Here is a 19,131-nt window from a genome sequence, read left to right as displayed (position 1 = left end):
TTCATTGTCTTCAGGAAGTTTTTTAATTGGATGTACTGTGCCAGGTAAGAGTTGATTTCCAGCCGGTTCCTTTGAGTTATTTACTCTTAAAATGTCCAAAACATCATTTACAAAAGGAACATGCCCAGATCAGATTTTGTTTAGTCCCAGGCAGATCTGCAGTGTTATCTGCATCAAGAGTACACAGCAACTTACAAGCAACAGCATTAATGTGCCTGTAATGGATTTATGTTTATTTCTACTATTAACCGATGATGTCAAAATAAATTACACTTTTCTGTAGTCCTTCTTCCCATGTGCAGTGAGAGCTGCTGGTGAAAAACATCTATTCTTTACATTTTCCCTTGCTAGATTTTTCTGTGGTAGCAATGACTCCATACACAAATGAGGGTCATGTACAGGACACTACCATAAAGGCCACATACGCTTATGTACAATCATTTTGAAGACTTAATTTCAGGATGTGCTGGAGTATAAAGGGGTGATACTGCAGTTACAGGTACTGCACTCATTTTCAGTGCAAACAGGATGGTAGCATCAACTGGGAATGTATTTGGGATGACTTATTGCCTAGTTAGCAGTACCTAGCACAACACACTTGAAATAAAAGCTTGATAGCATTATACTGGATGAAGAAATCTGCCTGAAGACTGGCAAAGAATTTGCTTTTAAAAATGGGCAGTGGCTTAAGCAAAATGGATGAACAGCCTGAGCAAGTGAATTGCACACTATTCACTAGCCTATTACTAGCAATTCCTTGGGTCTGAAGTTAAACATCGCCACATACATCTGACAAAGGTCAAGTCTTAAGGCAGGTGACTCCAGCACAACCTCAAGACTGCAGAAATCTGGAGGGGTCAGACAAATTGTACTGCACTGGCTGTGCCCACGCTAGCTACCTGCCCCTCCAGCATGGGCTGCTGGGGTGCCTCTGAGAGCCAGCTACTGCAGGGATAGAAATACATATACGGAGGGTAGACAGGGCTGAGTTACTGTCACTGTCCTTGTCTGACCAGCCTGCAGAGAGCTCTCCTGAAACAGAAAGAATATAGGTGAAAATGCCTTTTAGTCGCTGTGCTGTTCCACACAAAGAATGTCTTCATTTGAGGCATTCTACAGGGAATGTTTATGCTGGATTTCTTCTTCTGCCTCACTTGTCCCATCTGTGCTGTTTGCTCATTAATTTAAGAGAAGCCAAAAGGGAAATTTTCACTACCCTTCTGTCCTCGCTGTGTTGTCCCCTTCACTGCCCCAGGGCACGGCTGTTAGCAGCAGAATGGAACACCACGAGGCCCTTGACTTCCCACAGAGCATTTTCAGCAAACGACCAAGAGCTGACAATAAGCATATTTCTGTGCTTCTCCCCTCCACCCCCGCTGCTGCAGGGGTCTGCATGGTGCTGCTCTGCCCAGCCCTGGTGCACCCACTCTTGCTGTGCCCAGGGCAGCACTTATCTGCCCCTCACTCAGGCAACGCTGCCCTGTGGGGCCATGCTGTGGGCTGCAGCCCGGCCACCCTCCCTCACTCCAGGACCAAGTGAAGTAACAAAGGCTGCAGCATTTGGGCTTTCCTTTGAAACACAACTTTCTCTTCTGGTCAACATGGTACATCTGATTGCTTACAAAGCCCTGCTATTAGGGACAACACAGCTTCTCGTTTGCCCCTGACACTAGCAGGGCTGCTCTTCTGGTTGCTGTGAGCCCTATAAGGGCACTCAGATATTGTGATGATGATCACCTGACTGGGATCATCTGTTCTGTTCCTCTTCAGGGACACACTGGGTTGCTCTTCAGACGTGTTATTAGGAATATACAGATTTTTTACAGAAGCAGGCACTTCTGTTAAGCATCATTAGGCTAGAACCACATTAAGGAAGAGCATCCCATTCACAAAAAAGGTAAACAAATACCCCAGCTTTTACTGAAGCAAAGTGGATTTTGGGACCCCAACTTTACTGCAGGGCACTAAAGAAGTGCCCAAGCATGTTAAAACTTGACACACAGGCCACGTTTCATGGACCGCCCTCTGCATCATCACCTACATTGCTTTATAAAAGAACTGAGAAGGCACAAACCATGACATGTGCAGCTTTGCTCCTTCAGCCACCAGTCAGAACAGTACCAGTTGTACCTCCAGATACCCACATCCAGACTCAACCTTGCTGCTGGATACCACTCCTTAAAGAGTGCAGTCATAGAAGTATTTCTCCATTATTCATCTCTTCTATCCTTCCTACACTGAATTTCCAGTACTTCTCACCTTCCCTTGCTTTTGCTGTTGTTTGGATACACTTTATTCCCAGCTGAAAGAATCACAATGAGCAAACCATGAACCAGTGTTTACATACTTTTACATTGTGCACTCTCTTCTGGCTCTTAATTTTTTCTTCCTTGACATTAGTACTCCTTAAAGGAACCATTAGTTTTAGACTAGATCTATTCATTTGTGCATTTTGGACAATTTCCAAGCCTTTTCAAATGTAACATTTCAACAGCACTTGGTCCTCTCCTTACCTACAGTTCTTCATTCCCAGGGTCTGCAGTTTGACTTCTGTCCTACAGCATGTCACCCCTCGCTGTACTTCTGTGAGACATCGCAGTGGAAGCATTTCCTTTGGCTCTTGCAGAGCAATTATCAAGAAGCCAGTACTGAAACATCTTTAAAGAGCTATTGAGACATAACGCTGTAAGGAAACTGAAGCAGTTTAAAAAGATTACTTTACCCTCCCACTCTTCAGCATGTGCTGCAAGAACACCCTTCCCCACAGCTTGGAGGCATACTGCATTTGCCTTACCATTACTACCTAAAACAAAAGCAGCCAATTGTTTAAATAATCAGAGTACATAGATTTTAACAAGCCTGGTAAAAGATAAATGAATTGTTCCTTCATCTGTGAATGAATGCTGATGTTGTCTTTTTTTGTTGCAGTACAACAATATTAATTTTTAAAAGGGTCTGTTTTTTATTACAATTTAGAATACTCATTATTCTGGTTTCTGAGCTCCTCAATGTGCAGCACAATGTTCCTTGACACCTTGAAGCTAGTTTATTTGAAGGAGAAAAGTCTATTTAACTTTTGTAATGCTGTCAAATTGAGGTTGCAGAAGACAGTAAATAGCAGGTGCAGGTTTCCCACGTTCTGGGTTGTTTCTTGTCCCATTGATTTAATGGTCCTTACTGGGATAACAGCCCCTATGGAAAACCCACTGTCGTGGTTCAAGCCCAGCTGGTAATTCAGTACCATGCAGGCATTCACTCACTTCCCCCCGCCTCCCCCTGCTCCCAGAGGGATGGGGAGGAGAATTGGAAGAATGTAACTCCCACAGGTTGAGGTAAGAACAGTCCAGTAACTAAGGTATAACACAAATCACTGCTGCTGCCACCAATAATAATGATAAGGGAAATAACAAGGGAAGAAAATGCAACCGCTCACCACCTACCGACCAATACCCAGCCTGACCTGAGCAGTGATCTGGCCCTTCCAGGTAACTGCCCCCAGTTCATATACTGGGCATGACGTGCTGTGATATGGAATACCTCTTTGGTCAGTTTGGGTCAGGTGTCCTGTCCCTGCTTCCTCCCGGCTTTCCCTCCTCCCTGGCAGAGCGTGAGACTCAGAATATCCTTGGTCAGAGTAAGCATTACTGAACAGCAACTAAAAACATCGGTGTTATCAGCGCTGTTCCCAGGCCGAAAGTCAAAACCACAGCACTGCACCAGCTACTAAGAAGGAGAAAAATGACTGCTACTGCTGAACCCAGGACACCCATGATTACACAAGCTGTTGAATACAGGCTGTAACTACAGCCTCAGCGTTTTTTTTCTGTTCAGGTGTTGACCGCCCATTTTTCAGGAAGAGAGAGGACAGAAAGGGTTAACAAGGCTCCCACCCCACATTAGGTGGAAAAGTACACACAGCCTATTCCTGCAGCCTGGGCAGCAGCATCCACCCATGCACCAGACTTGGCACTATTGAGCTGGTACAACCTGAATGATAAGGCTTGTGTCAGAGACTCACAGTCTGATCTTCAAGGTGTTGCTGTGTAGTTGGTAGAGGTGCAACTTTGATTGGGTACCGTGCAGTTAAACTGCTGTTATGAAAATACATGGAACTAATACAAATAACACATGAAACATAAAAAATTACTTGCCCAGCAACTCCTGCATCTATTAGGGATTTAATGTGACCTTACCCACACTGCACCAGCCTGGACAGATGAACAAAAGCAATGTAATGGGAACTTAAACACATAAGAAATACTCAGTAAAGACTGTAATAAGCAATATGACGGATCACAACTCTAATAAAGCCTTCCTATTCTAAATTACTGTTAGAAGTATGTACTTTTTCTTTCACTTGTGATCTAAATGCAGGCACCTACAAGTTAAGGGACTCCCTTCAAAAAGGCAAAGACCATCCGTTGAGGGAACTCCTGTTGCCACAGCACAGAATTCAGCTGTTGGGACCACCACAATGCAGGAACCACTTCACAGAACGTTGTTACTGTTTGAAAGATACTGAGGAAACACCAAGAACCTGTTCAGTGTTCAGTATAGCACTGTGTGCTTTGATTCTGCAAAAAAACCTCCAGGGGTTTCTGAGAGTTTGACTTGTTCTCTCAAAAGTAGTTTTAAAATTTAAACTCTTAACTACTTATGTTTTCTTCCCTTCAGTCCAGCTCATCAGGCCACAAGACTGCAGGAAAGACACGACTAGAATACTGAAGCTAACACCTCTGGAACCAGCACTGCAGGCACATCAAGCTGCCAGAAGTAACTGTTGTAAAGCTGCAAACACTGTTAATGCTGTACAGTTCCCATGGGAAGGTCTTTCTTCAAACAAGGTTTCCAGCTGGGTAGAGGCAGAAAGAGTTGAGAAACATTGCAAGAAAAGGAGGAAGACAAAGTTGTTGTATATCACACACTGCAGCTCCTCAGTCATTAATAAGCAGGGTGAGGCAAATGGGTTAGGAAAAAAAAACAACAGTAGTTTTAAATATGCAACAATAAAAGCAGAAACAGAAATCCCCCTTCTTCCATCCTTCAACATAAAGAGAATGCAAGCTCGGCTTGCTTTGTGCAGCCCTCTCAATGAGGCATAAGCACTGCTCTGGAAGCACTTTTAAAGACTGTCAGAGGCTAGCCTTAGTAACTCCGGGAAAAGGTTTCCACATTTTAGTTGTGGACAATATGAATTACAGTAAGAACAGTTAAATGCTCTTTTCACTGATAAATTTCTCCACTGGCAAAAGGTAGTTGCTGGATGAAAGATTTTTTTTTTCTTCCCTCAAAAATGTGCACTTGCCCTTTAAACTAAGAACTCTTCTAGAAAAATAAGCCCAATGTATGATAAAAGGCATTTATGATGTGACATCTGCTGAATAATGAAAGCACAACCTTCAAAAATAAGCAGGTTTTAATCTTTGTAGAAACTGGTATCAGCATACAAACTATAACAATTCAAAGATTATTAACTTGTAACTACACATATTAAGTATCACAATATAATCACTCCTCTGCTACTTGCTGTGGAAATGATAATCAGAAGTTCTGTGTATGTCTTGCAATAAAGTAAGCATCATCAGTCTCCATTATGATCTCTTCACTGTTCTCTCAGGAGAGAGAAGCATTGTTCTGACACACCACAGCGGATAGCCGGAATGCAGAGAAAACCAAGAAAATCCTGTGTGATCTCAGCTGTATGTATAAGGGCCTTAAAAACTGGAAGCACGTTTTTTTTTTTTAAAGCATACTTGGCTTAAGACACTCAATATTAGTCAAATGGAGATATTTATGTATTATTCCAGCTCATGTTGTGCATTTATTACTGTAACACTCCCATAACGAAATTACAAGACACAAGTACATTCTTGGGATTGTCCAGTTTTAGGAGGCACGACAGAATTCTGAGAAAATCAAGAAGCTGAGAAGATTACAGAACAGGAAAAAGCTAACTTAAGTGTTTTATCAACATTTTTGTCCTGAAGCTTGGAGGATTCAGGCATACTGTTATAGGTTCAGGCATACTCTTCTACGCAGAGGCATAAAGTCACATACATTCTAAACAGAAAAGCAAGTAAGCTGCCACTACTATTTTATATTGCTAAATCTCAACTTTTTCACTTCTTAAAGTACTAAGATCTTGTTTGGAAAAACATCCAACTGTTTCAGAACACGTGCCCTTCCCTGAGGGCAAAGGATGCTGGTTTTCCTCAGGATCAAACTGCTGTTAAATATTCTTAGTTTCAAAACACATGAGGGCTGAATGCATCTTGAACACTGGAAAACTAATCACACCTGTCAAAAGGAAGAAGATATACAATTTTTGCTATCTTTCCATGAACAACATTGGAACAAAAATAAACAGGCCTTTCAGCTAGTAGATCACACCCATTTAACAATATATCACGTATTACTAGAAGAGACATGTTTAAAATCAGTCTTCGAGTGGATTTCTTTAATTACAGTAAAGTCACCTTAAACATTCCCCCCCACCTCCCTCTAACCCAAATCCTTATGGTCATCAAATACGTAATGTGTCATTAGGGGAATATGTAAAATGCCAAAGTCGTCAACAGCTCTTACGCAATATTTAATGCGCAGACTCCTATGGGGCAGGGGAAAATATGGTTACATTACATGTTATTATGTTTAAAGTACTTAAGAATGCAAAATCAAATCCCACTCTTGATACCACAGGCTGCTGTATTCATCAATCTTTCAGATGATATTAGCTTTACAAATAGTAAACTGATCTGTGCCTAGCAAGGTTGAAGTGAAGAACAGACACTCACTTCTGCAGGCATTCCAGCTCTGGAGGCAGGTCACAACCAACATAAACTCCATTCATTAAACTGTATTCTAACAGTGCACAAAAACAGGGATCCTAGAAGAGAAAAGGACGTTTAATTTAAATCACACTGCTCTGTGAAGTGAGTTTTCAAACAAATTAGCACATGAATGCAGGAGATTTAACAGGACCTTTTTCAGCAACAGGACTGCTGCAAGCATGGCCTAACACTGGAGGAAGGCTTACAGCTGCTGTAAGTATTTGTTGCACATAGGTGTGGGGAGACAGAGCCTACTATTCCAACCTGCTTTCCTTTTTATCTGGAAAGTCAGACATAACATCAAGAAAAATCTAACCCCCCAAATCATTCATTTACTGCAGCAAATACCAAAGGTATAAAAACTAAACTTACTTTTGCAAGAAGATGAGGATTTCCAATGACGATGAGCAAAGCTTTTGCTCTAGTAACTGCTACATTAAATCTCTTTGGGTTAAAGAGAAAGCCCAAACAGTATTTATCATCACCAAACAAGCCTTCACAAGATCGCACCTGAAATTAATTATGGATAATTTTAGTAATAGAATAATGAGAAAGCAACTTAACCTCGCAATAGCCATAGCATAACTTTAACATAGTTTTTGCTTCCTGGAGCAATCCACATCTGCAGCTCAACATCAGCAATGCACAAGTTAGCTTCTAAAGTGCAGCTACCTAACTATTTCCCACCACTGGCTTTCCCACAGGAAGTCTATTTCCCAACAGGTTGCTAAGGCAACTTCAGCAATTACAAGAGAACGGTGCACTGGTTTTATTTTAGCGTCAGGACTATCCCACTGTAATTTGAAACACAAGATACCAAAACTGCTTCAAAAACCCCAGTGATTTTTATCTTGTCAGTGGAAGAAATGCTAGAACTGCTGGTATTCTAAGTCCTACAGCTGAATGACAACTCGCAGTGCATCTTTTCTGCAAGACTTCTTCAGCAGTCTCAGTGTGCTTTGACTTAGCTTAGAAAAAACAGCCAAAGCAACTAGTGTGCTGTAGTGTGCTCATTAAATTTACACCTCTATTTTATCTCTATTTGAACCCATCTTTGATAAAAGATGGTTTTCATGACCAAAATAATGAGTTCTTATAAATAGGAGCATGGTGCATGCCTAGAAGTAGTTTAAGAGAAAAATAGTGCTGTATTGAAAAGCTATGGTATGATGCAGAACAAAGAAAGCAGTTGTAGTACCACTGCCCTCAGGAAAAAAACCCAAACATCCCACAAACTCTTCCTCCAAGCCACAGAACAATCCCAAAAACCAACTGTTCCTCCACCTCAGCATCGACCCTGCTTCCCAGTGCTTTGGTTGTCTACACGGCCATTTTATCCTGCTCTCTCCTGGAAATCTTATGTACTCCTGTTACAAGTAGGCCAGTACTGGTCAGATCTTCAGCTACCCATTCCTGGTCTATGCTTCCTCCTTTGACCAGTTTGCCATGTATACCATTACTCAGACATACAGGCTCTGCCTGTTCTGTATGTTCTTGAACACCCCTGAGGGACCTAGGTCGCAAAAACCTCAAGAGCTCCATGTTCCAAACACTTCCATCTTCTAAGTTTAGATACTTACTGCACCAAAATCATGTCACCATTTGGAAAAAAAGCAAGTATATGCAGACTTCTTTTGTATTCTGAACTGAATTCCACACTGTAGAAACACAGCTATGTAGGGCCCACAATGCCCACTAAAGAAAATGAATCCTCAAGCATCACCCTACACTGACCTCATATCACTTGCTGATGTTCACAATATTAAGTTAAGCTTTCTCTAAGATTTCCCAACTGTCTTTTTCCACTGATCCAGCAGAGATTTTTACTTCTGTCCAGGAGTTCAGCATGCCTACAGCAGCACATATTTGATAGCTGTTGACTCAGATTGGTACCATGTATTCTGGTAGCAAGAAGCTGTCTGCAAAAAGCCTCAGCAGCTATCAGCTGACTTGTCAGCTGCTGCTTATGCTTCTTAACCCCCCACTGATTTCTCCTTAGAAGCACAAAGAAAAGCCTCCTGACAAGAGCCTCAGGCAACAATCTTACATGCCTGAGAAGACAAAGAACATATAAGTAGGATATAAAGAAGCTGCTGTAGCTTTTCCCTTTATGGGGTTTTCACATGAGTTCAAATACCAGGGATAGGTACGTTTGCTGGAATAGTATCTAGGATTTAGAGAGGGAATGGGCATATGCTTACATTTAACTTCAGCTCAACTTTGGGAGTCTTCTGAAGCCTGATGTCTCAGCTGCTACAAACAGTATGTCCATACTCTAGCCAACTGCCTGAAAACTACGACCTCATCTTTGCCACCAGCAAACAACATGCACTGAGATCTTTCAGAACACACAAACATCTGCTGGAGCATATTGGTCATCAGCTTCGCAAAAGAAGATGAGAGACAAAGGCTGCCAGCTTCCAAATAACAGCAAGCCCTCCCAGTACTCTGACACAATCCTCTCTCCCCCGTTGTCAAATGCAAGGAATGGCCTCAACACAATTCTACATGCATCATCTTCCCAAACGTGTATCTTTCCATTCTCCCCAAGTGAAAGGTACATTATCTGCATGAAACTCCAAAATAAATTCAGCATGAGTATCTACAAAGGTTTAAAGTTTACCTCAAAAATCACAGATGCTCTACTGTTCCCATGCACCTAAAAATAAGCTGTTTTCAAATCCTGTGACAGACTGACAAAAATGCATCTTTTAATTTTTTATTCTTTTACCCTGTAAAGCCCTATATCAAAAAGGAAACACAGAGAATCAGACACATACAAAAACTCTCTAGATGACCACAATGAATATACATACTGTTGATAAGATGACAGCCGGGTACTCCTGCCCTTGAAACTCTTCTACTGAGCCAACTTTAATGCCTTCCAAATCGATACTTCTCAGAAGTAATCTAATTTTTTCCACCTACCAAGAAAAAACAAAACCAACAACAAACCAGTGTTTGAAGGAATTTATTTTTACATTTGAGAGGTTTATGTTTGATTACTTCTGAACTGAAACATGCTCTGTATACAACTATGTGATTTAACACAGAGAAGTCTCAGGAAATGCCTATACCTTGCTCAGCCATCATTCACCAGTAAGGTTTTAAAATCAAACAGTAACTTTTCCTGATGAGTATCACACTTCCTACACAACTGAGAAGGTGCAGCACTCGCTACCATCATTGAAACAGAAATCAATCTGGATTTTAATGAGAACAACTTGGATCCATAAACCCTCTTCTTACAATTTTCATTATATCCAAAACCATGCTTACCACAGATGTGGCAGGGCAAGTAGCTTTCCCTAGCTCCTCAAGATGACTGTGCAGATTCCACCTTTGTCAGCTGCATCAGGCAGTTAAAGACAGAGGTGAGATGTGACCTTAAGTACACCCCAAAAAGAGAAAAAGGAGTCCTGTGGACCAAAATGCTGCTATGTGTGGGATCAGCATATTACCATCTGCTAAAAGCTGCTTAGAGATCATACACTAAGAGCTCCAAGAAATTTACCAAGAAACCTTGCCTGGCTAAGATGGGGAATAGTCAATGACTATTTAATCAGCGTTCCTGCAATACAAGGTGACTTTCTTGAAGCAGACATTCTTCTATGTCTTGTATCACACGCAGAGGAAGGACGTAATCACATTAAATGATGTGAAACGTTTTAGGGAGTATAAGAGGTTGTGCCACACCAATATATAAATATTTGAAAAACAAACAGTAACTGCAAACACAGGTAGGCACATACACCTGACCAGGAGGATCAGTGCATTTGCAAGTGTGATTTACTCAGAGGCTGGTCTTTTCCACACAGGCCATGTTGTGTGGGTTTTTTCCCCCCAACCCACACATGCAATGCCATGAAATCCGAGATGTGAATAGCAAGGAAAATGAGATGCACTGTCCAGAGCATCCTCTGGAAATGAAAGGAGATGTAGCCTTAAGTACATGCTGTCTGCTTTCATTTTAAACAGATGTGAATATAAATAGCTTTAAAAATAAAGCACAGCATTTGAAGTTGACATTCAACATTCTCTACAGGTTTAAATAGCAGCACAAACTTCAAGTCTGACTACAGGACAACTAAGTCATCCCAACTCCTCTAGTTTCCTCAAAGCCATAGCAAGGTGACATGCCACCTACTTCACTACATTTCCTTTTTGTTCCAGTCCTCAGTGCAGAAAGTAAGTGACAAAATCAGCTGTTGGATAATAAATTCCTGACTCGCACCCTTTACTCCCAACAACTGAAAACTCTGCTTCCAAAATAGCTTGCCTTAATCGCTTTCCAATTTTTAAAAGTAAAAAGTAGAATGCCATTACTGCTGTCTTCCTCTATGTTTAGATTTCAATGGAAACATCACTAATTATTGATAATACACTGTGTAGGATGATGCACAACAGCAAAGTTTTGAGATATGCCTCTCTGCTTTAACAAACCACAGCCACAGTGTAAATCCACAAGATAAAATACAGCGACTCTGAAGTTGTTAGACATCAGTTCTACCTGTTTACGATACAGTGTAATCACTCCAATGTCAGTCACTGGCACTGCAGTGTTCTCACTTCTAGCAAGGTCAGAACAGTACTGCATTACTTGAACTGCTTCAGCCGGATTAAACCATGAAGGACTGCGACTTTCACGTGTTTCACTGCCCTGTAGTAAGGGAAAGGAAACAAGATGAAGACAAGGTGCGGAAGTGAAAGTGATTATTTATTAATTAATTATTCTTATACATACTAAATGCAAAAAAAAGGTATGTAATGTTATATACAATTTGTCTTCTTCCCTACACACCCCTTCCAATGAACAGTATCAACTAACTCTTTGTTAAGAATTTTGTGGAGAATTTATATGACAACAGTACTTTAGGTGTGCAACAAAGGAGTTAAATCTCAACTCTCTAACAAACACATCAGCACATTGGTATCTTGCACTTGTGCAAGGTAGAAGAGCTCAAAACCAATCCTCTTACCAGTTTTTACTAACTTCTAGGAAGACTAACTTCTTTTTAATAACTTCTAGGAAGAAAAAAATCTTGTTCTAAATCACTATTTTTTCCCCTGCCTACTTAAGCCTTAATACTCATCTAGTTTTAGAGCCTTGTATTCATTTGCATGTAGCAAACTCTCAACAAAAGCAATCTAAAGGCATCTGACTGTAGCTGCATCTTGGTTAATCTGCTATGAATTTAAATTTGTGTCAAAATGTCTCCACAATACACTGCAATGGGCAGCCGCTCAAGTTCTTAGCAAACATTTGACTTCAGCAGCTGTTTCTAAAACCAGATGCACAGAAAGTTGTATTACTGGGAAAAGAAAAATTTCTTCATTTTTCACATTCTTTCTAGAATTTATTCTAATGAAAATTCACCTACAACATCAGTAAACTTGTATCAGGCGTCCTCATTTGTATTTTCACTACAGAAACATTTTACATACCCTTATTCCATGAAAAATTAGCGGAAATCCCTTCTTGGGCAGTTTCCTCCAATGCAACAAAGAATTTACTACTGAAGTGTCTGCACAAACTTCTAGCTCCTTATGATAAAACAATTTAGATGGCAAGGCAAGCAATGCAGGATGTGACCTGTAGTTCTTTGTAAGTTTTGTGATCTGCAAAACCAAAACCCCAAATCCATAACTGAAACAGATAATTATTCATCAGACTTCACACTACACAGCTCCCAAGCAGATACATATGAAGACAGGCTGAGAAAGTTGGGGCTGTTCAGCCTGGAGAAGAGAAGGCTGTGTGGAGACCTCATAGCAGCCTTCCAGTATCTGAAGGGGGCCTACAAGGATGCTGGGGATGGACTCTTCATTAGGGACTGTAGTGATAAGACAAGGGGTAATGGGTTAAAACTTAAACAGGGGAAGTTCAGGTTTAGCTATAAGGAAAAAATTCTTTACTGTGAGGGTGGTGAGGCAGTGGAATGGGTTGCCCAAAGAAGTGGTAAATACTCCATCCCTGACAGTGCTCAAGGCCAGACTGGACAGAGTCTTGGGCATAGTCTAGTGTGAGGCGTCCCTGCCAACAGCAGGAGGTTGGAACTGGATGATCTTAAATTCCTTTCCAACCCTAACTATTCTATGGTTCTGTGATTACCTCACCATCCTCTAGCATTCGGCTTTTCTAAAGCTGCTGAAGACCTGTATTGAATGCAGAAACTGCAGGTGTGATCTATTCTAAATAAATAAAAAAGCAGTTTTTGAAAGACCATCTCTTCCCCTCCAAGGGGGAAAAGAAGAAGAAAGGTAAATCCAGCTGAATGTACTTGATAGATGAATTGGTTTGAATGGGGTTTCCATGGATGTAGCCCGATTTTTTTTTTCAGGAAGTCCTGACAGGCAGAAAGGGAGCATTAAAACAGCTGATAAATACATTTCTGGCTTCTGTCTTTAAATAAAAGAATGGCCTTAAGGAATAATTCCAGTCCATAATAAACAGCTCAAAACCCAGTATGTCCCATAGAAAAGAATAACATATGATACTCGAAGTCAAATAGTATCTTTAAAAGCCCTGATACTTCCTGCTCTCTCATTATGCCAATTCTGCTTAAGCACCGTATAAGGCACACAGCAATGAAAGTTTGCTGCAACAAGTTTTAGGAGGTAGTATGACAGGTTTTTCAGCAGGCTGAACCCAATCTAAAGCCCAGGGCCAAACCACTCACTTTTCCCAACAGGTCTGCCATCAGAATTTGTCCCTCCTCTGTTTACATGGTCATCTAGTTATCTGTGCTCTCAGTTTAATTCTTCAAAGCATATTACCATGAGAAGAGGAAGGCATCTTAGTAAGTTTAACTTCAGCCCTGTACTTCAGATTCAGACAGTAAGTTAAAGCAGCTGAAAGATCTGTGCTTGTTTATGTACTATGCTACCTCTGCCACTTAACACAGACTTTAGGTACGTCACCATACCAGGTTTCAGGAAGCTGTACTTCAGGAAGAGGTGATTAAAGAAATCCCTCAAACGAATAACCAGAAACTGCTTTCTTTTCCTTTCTGAAACACAGTGTTTAAAAAGTAATCTTTATGTTTAAACAAGAGTGTTTTTTTTTTAAAATCTTTCTATGTTAAAAGTAGAATCTGCACTCATGTAAGTCATGAAGTTACAGTAAACATGGACCATGGAAATGGAAGGGAATTTTAAGTCATTATTTAGAATACTGCTTTGTATACAATATTTGACCTATTCTGCTTAAGAATAGAGAATCCCTTCAAAGGAGGGTTCTAACATGCTGGAGGACTCAGCATCCTTGCTATTCGGAGTATATATTCAAAATAATCAAGGTTTCCTAGATAACTAACGCTCAAGCTAACCTAATCATTAAGCATCAGGGAGCAAAAAGGTGGTTAAGAAAACAGCAGGAACCACAGTTTCTCCCTTTTTGATATAGGTAGAATGAAAATTGTAGTTTTACTCACCAACAATGGATTATATGCTCCACAGGCAGCAAAAGCATCCTTATCCCTCAGGTATATCTCTCTTGATGTCAGCCTTTCCAGAAAGGACACGTTTAATCCAAATGTCAGTGCAATTTTAGATTTTATTACTGGCCCTAACTGCTTTGGATCTCCAACAAGAACTATCTGTATATGGAATTAAAAATAAAAATACATCCATCTTGTATTAAGAAAGTTATTAAAATGTAATTTCAGTAACAACATACGCAGTTCAGAATTAAAAGGACAACTGATATGAAGTATTCTGCTTTCCTGCAAACATCTGATCTGTCTGCACAGGCCCAGGACAGAAGTACATTGCTGTCTTGAATTAAGAAAGCATATTTTTATTTTGACATCTTCCACACCCTGAATCCTGTCCTACCAATTAGACTTGTCTTAATGTAAAAAAACTCATGCAAGTGTGGGAAACAGTTATTGTGCAGGAATAAGATTCATTACAAGTACTCAGAATTCCATACTCATAACCAGGAAGTTGCTGCTTGCATTCACAGAAATAACAGTGGACCAAAACTTTCTTCCTTTCAGCAAGTGACGCCAAGAGAACTACCTGTCCATTAGCTTCTGATATCAACCCAATAGGAATCAAGCTCTCTGGTTCAGTTGCTTGTCCGGCCTCATCCAGAATCACATGAGTGAAGTGTCCAAGCCTAGAATTAAATAACATGAACCCAAAATAGGGCTGTTTTCAGATTAGCTCATTCTGCCACCCTGTGGCTGATCTCAGCAATTCTGTTAACTTCCTTGTCAAGTGTGCCAGGCAACTCCATTCACTGAGCAAAGGCGGGTATTTTCAACATGCAACATAGAAAAAAACCCCAGTAAGTTCAATTTGTCATCTGTACTTTTACTTACATACTCCAGTATACACAGCCACTGGTTATCTTAATTAAAGCATTGCTCATACCAAGGTTAAGACACTCAGAAAAGCCTTCCTTGTTCTGAGTTTCCTTCAAGCTACTTAATTAGAACAGTGCACTCGGTGGAGCCAAGACAATCCCCAGGCTTTATTTCTAACAACTCAAGCCAATTAGGCTTCAGAGTGTCCTTTCACAAAGTTAAAATCAAAATCAGAGGAAGCTTTAGTTACCAGTAGTTGACATGGTAGGGTTTGTTTCTTTTTTTACAATTAAAGGTAACTTGCTTTAAAAGCCAAGCATAACAATTTTTAGTGTGACAATCATTTTGAGCCAAAATGATTTTCAAGAGCTGTATCATTTCCAAGGCTCCCACTCATTTTGGAGGGCTCCCACTTAGTGAAACAAAGGTTATTGTGTCAAAAATCTTTTAACATTATTCAAGGTAATTCTTACAGTTACCACAGAGAAAGTCTCTGCTGCAGTATTCCTAAAACCAAGTTGCTTGGTAGACAATTTCAAAAGAGAGACACATGCAATAAGCTGTACTAAAGAAGCTTAAGTTACAGTACAGAGGGTATATAAAAACTCTGGGTTTTGTAGCACCCAGCTACCTCAGCGATATGCCTATCTATAGTACTCTACCGTATTTCTGCTTGATAAAACATTCCTGCACTGCTGCATGTGGTAATTATTATCCTGAACCATAATGCCTTCTGAATGTCATCACCATCCTTGCAGTAAGGTTTCACCAGGTCATTAATTTGCTGCAAAAACAAAAAAGTATTCTGCAAAACAAAATGCCACTCTAAACCAAACTGTTTTAGTCTGAATTAAAAAGCCCACTGAAAACTACTTTAAAAGCTGAGCAAAACACTTTTAGACCCATTCATACACCAAAATGAATTCTTCATTAATTTGCCTAAACAAAGTAGCACATATGCAAGACATCTGTGCTTTTTTTTATTGTCAAGATCAAAATTGAACATATGGATGTTTCATATACTTATGTATGTATATAAGCATATACATAAAATACACACACAATGTGTACTGTATAAAAATGCCAGTCCTACTTGTCTACATTTCTGTGTAAGTAATCTGAAAACAAGGCTTGACTTCTTACACACTTTAAGACTGCTTTGTATGTCAAAGCATCTTACATTAAAAATCTCACTGATATGCATGTGCTGCTTGCGGAGTTAGGCACTACAAGGAAGAGGTGAAGATTCTGTGGTCATACAATCAGATTATAATCAGCATTTTCCAGTTAATCTTCTGGAAAAGCTCAAGCAGTATTTTTATAATTTGGATCCTAAAGAAGCCTAACCAGTCTAATTACCATGACAGTTACATCACTAAATCAGTCACTTAAGACCAAAATATTAAAATGGAAATACGAACTGGCAGATATCTATCATATTTACCTCTTCTAACCTGAAGCTAGCATTAACTCGGACCATAGTTCCTGGTTTTAACAGATTGCTTTGATGCAGCCGCAAGCAAATCAGATCTGTTGCAGCATTTGATGGTGCACAAACCAAAATTCGACTGTCTGGGAGAGTATAATGTATCTACATTAAAGAAAACAGACATTAAAAGGAATAAAATAAGGTTAATTAGAAAAACAGCAATAGCTCAAACACACCCAACTTCACTGAACACAGAATCCTGAAGCTTTGTGTACATGTTATATTCATCCATCCTTTTGCAGTTCAAGAACACCAGTCTTCACAGTCACAAATACTCTCAAACCGAGTGTACTGACAGGAGAATTAATTCATGGCTATCACAGTAATGTATAACCATGCTTCACAAATATTTTGGGCCCTACTGGAATCACAAGTTAGATACCGTTCATTAAAGTTTTAAAGACAAAGACAAACAGGTTTGAAAATAAGCCATTCAGGAATTCTATTAATTCCATTTCAAGATCTTTCCTTTTTCACTGAGCTTTTGAAAATGATCTTGGGAAAACTTGGGAAAAAGTAAGACAGCACTTACAGAATTACTGTTAAGTGTTCCAATACTGAAAAAATTATAGGTGACTGATTTCTCATTCACCATTACCTGTAAAATAGCTTCAATTACTGTTACTGTTTTTCCAGTTCCTGGTGGTCCAAAAAGAACATAGGGTGTTGGACGGCATTCACCACTCAGTATCCTTTTCACTGCCAGTTTCTGTTGCTCATTCAGCACAGGATTGAAAAATTCACCAGCTCCCTGTTTAAGTGTCCCAGTTTCAGCAACTATAATCAAGATAAACATGCATTAAAATGCCACATAAATCTTTTTACTGCAGGTTCAAACAATTCCAGTTCACATTATGCTTCAAAAACCTGTCACTTTCTTTATGTGGTAACAACTAATGAAATTCTCAAAAATTCCAATTTCATAGAATAGCATGTAGAAAATAAGCCATTAACCTCTCAGGAGTGTACTGATTCTTTAATAAAATTGAAGGCCAGAGAAGGACTACGATTATGTAACTCAACAATCTTGCAAAAAACCCTCTTGCTGTAATTTCAGCAAGCTCGTTTTTTTGGTCCTGAACCAGTAAAATCTCAGTAATTTTTAGTATCTGGTGCTGCAAGAACAGTACCAGTACTAGATGACCAATAGTAAGCCACAACTACAGTTTTTTTTTTTCCTTAATCCTGTCTGAATTAGTCTAGCTTTAGCTTTCCACAGCAGAATCTTATTAACTGTTGGACAGAAGCACATTCTAGGTTATCCGTTCTGTATTTCTTCAGGCATCCTATTGTTAGAAAGTGATAAAATCTCCCTCTTTGGAAATTAAATACACTGATATTTAAATTCACACTTTCCGGAAAAGCTCAGGAATGATCTGGGCTTTCTGAAAAGTCTTTTAAAGATATGGCATCTTTGCAAAGGAACCATCCCAAGGATGAGACACAGCATCTCAGCAGCGAACTAGAAACTTTGAACATGACCAAAAATTTTCCAGGAAATGACTGGGAGATGATAATTTATTGAGTACAAATACATCACTAGACGCTTGTTGTCCCCACCCTGGCAGTGTTCAAGGCCAGGCTGGACAGGGCTTTGATCAACCTGGCCTAGTGGAAGGTGCCCCTGCTCATGGCAGGGTGGTTGGAACTAGATGACCTTTAAGGTCTCTTCCAACCCTAACCATTCTATGAATGGAGATGTTTAAGTAATCCACAGAAAGACTCCAATGACACTTGCTGCTAGTAACGTTCTAGAATTTGTCTCTTAAAAGACAGAACACAAGGATATCTCAAAAGTATCTTACTCAGTACTGGCTTACTGAAGTGATTGCAATCCTGAACTAATACTTTATATTCAAGAATAGAAAGTATACCAAGTTGGCTTGTTTGCGCAGCTACTCTCATCACATCTGTTGTGTTCATGTCCCTTGATGCCACGCATTTTGTCTGTTTGTTCTGCAGTTTTTTGACCTGAAAACAGCAAGTGAAGGTAAATGCATTTATAACTGTGTGAACCAAAACAGTCTGAGAACACAATGGCTGAGCAGTAATTCTCAGCCCTTTTCAGGATCCTTGCTTACTGTGAATGCTATGTTCTTGTTATGAACTGGAAAGGCTGAGAGCTCAGATTTCAGTTTGGCTATGAGGAAGTGAAGCAGCAGTCTAATAGCCACGATGGCTTAAATCGGTTACAAAAAACTGACAGACAAGCTCTTCTTTGTAGTGACATAAGGGATCACATCCACCTCTTGCAGGTGGAAGATTCATACTGGGAATTCAACAAAAATCTTGAGTGGAAAGGTGGTGAAGCATAGGTTGTATAGAGGCTGTGGAATCTCTAGACAAAAATAAAATGCTTCCCACCCTCCCCCAGGCTGACTTGATTTAGTGATGGTGACAGTGCTGCTTCAAATAGAAAGGAGGACTAGAAAGGACTTCAGAGGGTTACCTAAGAAAGATTTCTACAAGTTTTCATGTAATTTAGCAGTTAAGAAGCCTG

At 40.0% G+C, this 19,131-nt stretch overlaps 1 protein-coding gene across 1 annotated transcript in view; it reads right to left on the bottom strand.

Moving 5' to 3' along the window:
- Positions 1–5,398: 5,398 nt before the first annotated feature.
- The window catches only part of MOV10L1 (Mov10 like RNA helicase 1), a 32,358-nt gene continuing 18,625 nt past the window's right edge, over positions 5,399–19,131 (bottom strand). Inside the window, exons 16-27 of the mRNA XM_062634188.1 lie at positions 18,506–18,602; positions 17,230–17,408; positions 16,587–16,733; positions 15,805–15,926; positions 14,853–14,952; positions 14,264–14,428; positions 12,276–12,449; positions 11,341–11,490; positions 9,647–9,754; positions 7,203–7,340; positions 6,795–6,886; positions 5,399–6,297 (exon numbers count right to left, since the gene is read on the bottom strand). Coding sequence (XP_062490172.1) covers positions 6,288–6,297; positions 6,795–6,886; positions 7,203–7,340; positions 9,647–9,754; positions 11,341–11,490; positions 12,276–12,449; positions 14,264–14,428; positions 14,853–14,952; positions 15,805–15,926; positions 16,587–16,733; positions 17,230–17,408; positions 18,506–18,602 — 1,482 coding nt within the window. The 3' untranslated portion in view covers positions 5,399–6,287. The remainder of the gene's footprint in view (positions 6,298–6,794; positions 6,887–7,202; positions 7,341–9,646; positions 9,755–11,340; positions 11,491–12,275; positions 12,450–14,263; positions 14,429–14,852; positions 14,953–15,804; positions 15,927–16,586; positions 16,734–17,229; positions 17,409–18,505; positions 18,603–19,131) is intronic.

Source organism: Pezoporus occidentalis, unplaced genomic scaffold (genome assembly GCF_034315485.1).
Source record: "Pezoporus occidentalis ecotype Australia unplaced genomic scaffold, CSIRO_AGI_Poc_V1 ctg42, whole genome shotgun sequence".
Taxonomy (NCBI): domain Eukaryota; kingdom Metazoa; phylum Chordata; class Aves; order Psittaciformes; family Psittacidae; genus Pezoporus; species Pezoporus occidentalis.
This window is presented reverse-complemented; position numbering and strand designations above follow the sequence as displayed.